Source organism: Macadamia integrifolia, chromosome 12 (genome assembly GCF_013358625.1).
Source record: "Macadamia integrifolia cultivar HAES 741 chromosome 12, SCU_Mint_v3, whole genome shotgun sequence".
In the NCBI taxonomy this organism is placed as follows: Eukaryota; Viridiplantae; Streptophyta; class Magnoliopsida; order Proteales; family Proteaceae; genus Macadamia; species Macadamia integrifolia.
In genome coordinates this window covers 25,374,247-25,381,587 of record NC_056568.1, presented here as the reverse complement: position 1 = coordinate 25,381,587, position 7,341 = coordinate 25,374,247, and the positions used below count along the sequence as shown (strand labels likewise).

At 37.1% G+C, this 7,341-nt stretch overlaps 1 protein-coding gene across 1 annotated transcript; it reads right to left on the bottom strand.

The window, feature by feature from the left end:
- Positions 1–2,920: 2,920 nt before the first annotated feature.
- On the bottom strand, positions 2,921–3,522 carry LOC122057583. The gene is made up of 3 exons (XM_042619735.1): positions 3,380–3,522; positions 3,229–3,296; positions 2,921–3,135 (listed from the first exon to the last, which is right to left on the bottom strand). Exons 1-3 carry the CDS (start codon positions 3,456–3,458, stop codon positions 2,962–2,964), a joined length of 321 nt encoding a protein of 106 aa, XP_042475669.1. The 5' UTR covers positions 3,459–3,522; the 3' UTR covers positions 2,921–2,961.
- Between the last annotated feature and the right edge of the window lie 3,819 nt (positions 3,523–7,341).

The following is a 7,341-nucleotide window of genomic DNA, read 5'->3' as shown; positions in this document are numbered from 1 at the left end:
TGACATTTTTACCCCCGCTTCATCTTCCTCAACCTCTTCTTTGCCCTCTTCCGTTTATGGTTTACTCTACTTTTATGCAATTACAATAATATCACCGCAAACGGTGATATACATGACAAACGTTGCAACCCTCACTAATTATCTTGTCTCACTCGATGATAGTGAGATCTCTCTCTAACAGAATCACCATTTTACCCTAATTTTCTAGTCTCTATTCCCCCTCTCTTCCTCCTATCTCTGCTAACTGGAACCCTCATCGGCAATGATCCTTCTATCCGCCTCTGATGGCCCAATTGTACGGCGCCTCTCTAACAACTAAGTTTGAAAAAAAAAAAAAGCAACTAATGTTCAAAGTCATACCAAATTAGAGGACACTGGAATTGTAAATTAAATTTAATTCATAAAAGAATTAGGTGTTTCATTAGGTTCATATCAAGTTCATAGTTTTAGGTCTGCTAGAAGCGTAACAGAGGAATTTATAAGTGAAAAACAAAGTGCAGATTTCTAAAGGTGATTTGGTATTTCGTTCTGGGAAGGTGTGGAACCTCTCCAGCTTGATAGGCAGATTTGGATGAGGCATGGAAAGAGTTGCTAAAAATGCTATAATCAGCGACCTTTGTCTTCTTGCGTTGAGAAACCTTTGCAACAACCCTAAAAAACCCTCTTTAAATAGAGAGCGAGAGAGAGAGAGAGAGAGAGAGAGAGAGAGAGAGGTGATTTATCATTTTCAATCCCTTTCTATCTTTTTTCGAATAGATAGAGTGGTGGAGATCAGAGCAAGAGAGAGGGATGATGCCTTATAGCTAGTCGTGACCGTGGCTATGGAGGCAGCAGAAGAGTTGGAGAGAGAGAAGAGGATGAGAGAGGGGGCTGGCGGTAAAATTGTAAAATAAACCGTATATAGTCAAGGATGTTACTGTTTTGGGTATTTTTGTAATACCAATGTTTGTTTTGAGTAAATCTGTTGAAGGAAAGATTGAATGGATAATTTAGTAAACTGAAACCCAATTGTGGGTAATCTAGTAATTTTCCCAAAAGAATATTGGTCAGATCAAGTAATTTTCAAACTATTAAGACAAGGATTATTATGATAAAATTTACCTAATCACAAAGTTTGAATCAATTTCAAAGTCATTTGACCAGCCTTAGATCTAGTTGACCTTCCCAAGGATATTTGATCAGTTTTTCAATCCTCTTCTTTAAACTCCTTGAAATGATCCAAGATGTTATCTGAAGGTTCAATATGATCTCCAAATTAAACCATTAATGGCAAACATTATCCTAGCCTAGTTGTTCATCATTGTTGTGCACATCCAAAGTGAAAAAATGAGTTAATCTACAGCCAAACCTGCCTTGCATTAGACCCTTATCTGTTAGGGCCGATTGGGTCCCATTTAGTTGCCACCCATAGTGGCAAGAAATGAATCCATAAGGAAAGCTAACCGATCCCCAAACTAGAACAATTGGGCAAAATAAGAAATGTGTCATGGATCTCAACCTCTTGTGCCTTCTTCTGAGCAGCACCTTCAATATTAGTCGCAACACCACATACTGCCACCAATTTTCTGTCCATAATCAGTGCTCCCATTAACAGCCAAAAAAAAAACCCCCAAATGCACATTCTTACTGGGACAACTGCACAAGGGAACCAGAACCTCGTGATCAAGTGAGACTCATTTGCAATGCAAGCTTTCATTTATCTAACGAGCTGGTTTTGTTATTTGTGAATCCACTGACAACATTCAATGAAACAATCAAAGCAAATGAGGCAGAAACAAGGGAAATTTGTGGAGGGACCAAGCAACCAAAAGAATGTAGTGGAGGAAACTAATAGTTCATTCCCACTCCCAAGGAGTCAATCCTTGTATTCATTTTTCAGATTTTTAGTCTAATACTATATTTTAACACTTAAAAAAATAAAATAAAAGGGTGTAGTTTTCCTCCATTAAAATAAAACAAATCTCTAATTACAGTCACCTATGAGAAAGTTTGGGCTTGATAACTAGAGCTACATGATGCCAACAGGGTTGATAGCCTAATGGAAGGAAATCTTTGCCTCATCACTGCTTGAGTTGATTGGTTGTAGGTTCAAGTTAATTAACAGGTTCAAGTTAATTAACAGACCCCGCTATCATTCATTAATCCTATCACCATGAACTACATGATCATGCCATTAATGACCCAACCCAGAGCTCTAAGCATATTAATTAACTACACAGAATTTTGATAAGCCCTGCTTGGCCCTACCAAATTTTCTTAATTTTTCCCTGCTGAATAACCCTTAATTTTATTTAGATGAACTTATCACACTATAATCTCATCAATTGCGCCAGGCAGTTGTAATTCTTTCATGACTTCGGTTAGCAATTGTTGATTGTTTAGCTTATATAACCAGCTTATTAATCAGGTTTGTGAGAAACCAAACCTTGAAATATCCACCAGATCGACTTCCCATCAAGCTGGTGGGTTGGGTGAAGATACGCCCGACTTTTACACCAAAGTGAGAAACAAATAAGGATAAAGCTAGTCAATGACTAGTTAACAAATAGGTAACCCGAACTAGCTAGTGAATTCTCCCTTGGATCAGAATCTTTTAAACGAAGGGCTACTGTGTCAATACAATAACTCTACGTAGTCAGTACTCCATGCTCAGATATTTTCTTCTACGAATTCTGTGTGTTAAAAATTGCAGAAAACGCAGTTCTCATTCAGATTTGAGCTTTGCTAAAGAATTTTGGTCTATGAAACAAAAAGTTGCCCTCATATCATTTAACATCATAAACACATCATCTTACATACATGTCTATAGTCACATATTTAAGCAAGGAAAAAAAAAAAAAAGATCAGGTCTAGTATAGACTATATCCTTAACTTGGTTCCACCTCCACAAAAAAGCTTCTCTTCATTGGCACCAGAGAGAGAGAGAAAGAGAGAAAGAGAGAGAGAGAGTTGAGGGGAGATTTAGGGAGTTCTGGGCTTCTTAGGGCTACCGCCATTATGGTGCAAAGGGTCAGGACCTGATGGAGCCTTCCTCAAATCCCAGCTCACCACATCCTTCCCATGGCGAGAATCCAACGTTCCAAAACCACCACCCTTGAACAGCTCCTCATCCTCTTCCTCTCCATTCAGAAGAAGCTGCAAATTAACCAAAAATGAACCATTTTTAAGAACCTTCGTTTGTTAATAAAAAACAATAGAATAACACATCATCCAACCATGTCGTCACACCTTTCGGATTTGATTATTTGCTGGAGCAGCTGCCACCGCCACCATGCATGGACTCCCATTACCGCATTCTTCAAAGAGAGAGATAGAGAGATTAACATAACCAGAAAAAGAAAAAGAAAATCACTGCAATATTAAGGGATAGTTTACTAACTCGAAGATATTCCCATGACGGAAGCTAAAGCCACCAGCAGTAGCACCATATACAACACTGTCATGCTCCGAATCGCCATTAGAAAGCAGAGAAAGAGAAGTGATAGTGAGGGTAACTGAGAGTGTGTGTATGACAATGATAGTGATAGTAAGAAAGAGAGAAGCAGCACCGCAAAGCACAAGACACAGAATATGTCTCAAGTTATAAGAACATCATTATATAGAGAAAAAAAGAAAACGAATCAAGATTCTAGAGAGAGAGAGAGAGAGAATGATTGCATCTGGTGCAGTATACAGCCGTATCTTGGGGTCTGGAAGGGTGATGGATACGGAGGTCTCGTCGATGACGATCTGGCAGACGGCCAAAAAAATCTAAATCTGGGTTTCCTTTTCATAATAAGAATCAATTGACGCCTGACGGCGCCGTCTCCCTCTTATATTCTATAATCGTCACCACCACGTCATTCACTGACACAATGAATTACGTAGCTCCTGCTATGTAGCCGGAAATGGAATCACCTGGTAATGATGACGACCATGATCTCCTCCTCCTCCTCCGTATCCCTCTGTCTTCTTCCCTACTGGCTCTGCCATCGTCGTCCTCTCGCTGCAAATGCAATCTCTGTGTGTGGAGATCAGATGACGTGACGTCATACAGTGCGCTTTTTCTCTCTCTCCCCTCCACAGCGACGGGACGTCAAAATGGCCAAAATAAAAAGTCAAAAAGGCACCTATATAGCTAAGTGGGGCCTAGGGTCTCCCCAAACAAACTATTATATTCCCCCGTCCTCTTTTCGGTTATTTTTGCTTGCTTGGCTTTGGCCTCTCTCTCTCTCTCTCTCTCTCTCTCTCTCTCTATGAGTCCGAATGACGATAATGCCCTCCATCCCTTATACACCTCTCTCTTGGAATCTGAAATGACAAAATGCCCTTCATCCTTATCAACCTCTCTTGGATTCTGAAATGACGAAAATGCCTTTCATCCCTTATCTATCCCTCCACCCCCTCTCTCGAAGTTTGAAATGATGAGAATGCCCCTCATCCCTTATGAACCTCTCTCTTGGAGTTCGAAATGATAAAAATGCCCTTCTTCCCTAATCTCTCTTTCTTTCTTTCTCTCAGAGTCAAATGACCGAAAATGTCCTCCATTCCTTATCTACCTCATCAACTTTATGATTCCTAGCGGTTGTTGCAGATTGTAGTAGTTGACGATTATGGTGATGTGATCACCATATATATATGATATGATGTTGATGACGGTTGTGATGATTTTCGCCATGCCATCATCTCATGATGTTGATGGATGGGACGTGGAGTTGCTCCACTCATGATTCCAGTTTCAACCTTTACCATACGATTTTACAAAAATAGCCCTGTTTGTTTTTTTACTCTAGTTACTTACTGCACGTCTGTACACTTAACCAACATGGTCAATGTGGGTTTGGAATGGCTTGGGCCATTGAGTTATGAAAATGGATGATCATAAAAAATGGAATTTGATCTACTTAATTTAATATATATCTATATATATTTTTGGTAGAACTTAATTTAATTTTGAATACATATCACACAAATTTCTAGTATTCACATGATAATTGGACAACCTTTTTTTTTTCTTTTTTTAGGGGGGGTGTTTTGTTATTAGGATATTGATATCTATGAAATGATGCATAATCCATTTTATTGTAATAAATTTTCACATAATTATTTTGGAAGAGGGTTCCTAAAAGTAAGTGTAACATTGGGGGCCAATGGAAGAATACATAAAAGCATCAATAAGAACAGGATTTTCACCTTCCATAAGGGTTGAGGCGATCATTTCCATTATGTGTTTGGTGCTGAGTCACACTTTTTTTTTTTAATAATATTAAGTATTAGTGGTTGTCAAAGTCAAACCAAAACCGTTTGCTCAGAATCTCAGTTCGACTAGAACAATTCAAAGGTAAAATGTTTAATAAATGATCGATTTTTATTTTAAAAAATGAAATCGTTTATTAAATGTTTTAGTTCTAAGTTTAAATTGTCAAACCAATAGTTTCAAGTCAGGTAAGAACAACAAAACCAAATATAAACCAAATCATTTAAGGACCGTTTCTTCCTTCTGTCTACGTCTCATCTCTCAAAGTTCCAAAATCACAAAACTGAGACCAAAACCATTTAAGTACCGATAACAAATTGTTTGAGGACCATTTATGAACTTATTATCTCAAATCGGTAACAAAACCAAGACCAAAACCATTTTTGAACATATCACCTCAAATCGATAACAATAGTGAATCAAAACAATTAAAAAACGTAAAATTGAAACCGGTTATAGACCAGGAAAACATAAACTGTTAAATAAATGATTTTGGTTTCACAAACTTGAACAGTTTAATGAACAATTCAGTTTGATTTCTACCTACTATAGTCTAATCGAATCAAATAAAACCATTTAAAATGAAACCACACTGTTTAGTACCCCTAAGTAACACATATAATAAATTTTATTTTATTCATATTCTCATAAAAGAAAAAAATGTTTTTTTTTTTATTTATGTTTTATAATCGTAAGATCCAAATTAATTTTTTTTTTTTTGGGCGTGGTGGGCGGGGGGGGGGAACAATCCAAGTCCAATGTTTTCGGGTTAGGACCTGATTATTTTAAATCTTGGAATTTTTTCTACAATGCCTATATGTAGATTGCGACCAAGGGGAGAGGCGGTGACGAACCCATAAATAGGGGTTTTAGAGTGAGAAAGCATGTGGATCCTACTATTTTTGTGTCTTGGCTTGTGGATTCATTTGTTCACGAGCATCATGCGATTCTTTTGCCCTTACGTAAAAATATCCATCCATGGATTAAAGCAACAAAGCTAATAAGATACATGTTATGTTTTTTAAGGCAACAATGAAATTATAATAGGATACATGTTTGAAAACTGGTCTATCTCAACTTAAATTCTTACACAAGATCCTTTGGCCAAACTGAACTGCATGTTAACCTAGAAAAGGTAGGAACACATTGCCTTTTAGATAAGCAAAAAAGAAAGGCTTTTAATAGGGAATGATGAGAATTTTTCTTCACCCATAAAGGACGGTTCATTCACCATCCTAGGGTTCACAAAGCCCATAAAATTTTAGTATGTTCCTAAAATACCCTCCTAATAATTCCTTGTACACATCTCAAGCCCCCGCGGTGAGTGGATTCCCATTCACTTGGGGCACAGGAAAACTCAATACTATCATTATCGGTATTTTTTTAGTTTCAAAACAAAGATTTGGTCCGAGAAATCTTTTCTGTCCACTCAAATTGAATTTGTACAAAGAGCCCATAGACTAAAAAGATATGAGAGATCAACTATGATAAGCTAGAGTGGAAATTAGAACTTTGTAAAAAAAAAAAAGTTTCTCTTCACCACACGGGAAGAGTTCAGCCACCATCCTAGGGTCCTAAAACACCTCTATTGTACAAAGTCAATAATACCCTCTCGCTATTATGCATGCAATACCCTCTCCCGCCCATCCGAAAGCCGCAATCAAGGGATTCCCCTTCACCGTGACTTAAGAAAACTCGGTCCAACATCTATTAACAAATTTTGGTATAGAGCTTATAGAGTCATGTTACTGATACAATATATACGGGGTTTTGTTAAATTTCTGTATGGTCATAAAGAATACATGGCACATCCTTGATTAATTAATTTTATAAAATTCCTCAAAAAAAAAAAAAATATTGCAAGTATAATCATATCAAAGCAATCTAAGCAAAAAACACATTGTGTGCAGATATTGTGAAAAATAGCCAATTAATAAATAAATATGACCATGTCAGTACTCTATTGCTTATTAAGCAGGGAACTGAGTGCTACGTATTTGATTAGCATTGTGCATACAATTAATGTTCTTCTATTAAAAAAACAAATATATATATATATATATATATACGTAAATTAAATAATAAGCACTGGGTGGTAAAAGTTC

Coding starts and splice junctions, on each gene's coding strand:
- LOC122057583 (XM_042619735.1), bottom strand. CDS start 3,458: ATGGCGATTCGGAGCATGACAGTGTTGTATATGGTGCTACTGCTGGTG. Junction 3,297..3,379: donor CGTCATGGGAATATCTTCGA/GTTAGTAAACTA, acceptor CTCTCTTTGAAG/AATGCGGTAATGGGAGTCCA. Junction 3,136..3,228: donor CAAATAATCAAATCCGAAAG/GTGTGACGACAT, acceptor GTTAATTTGCAG/CTTCTTCTGAATGGAGAGGA.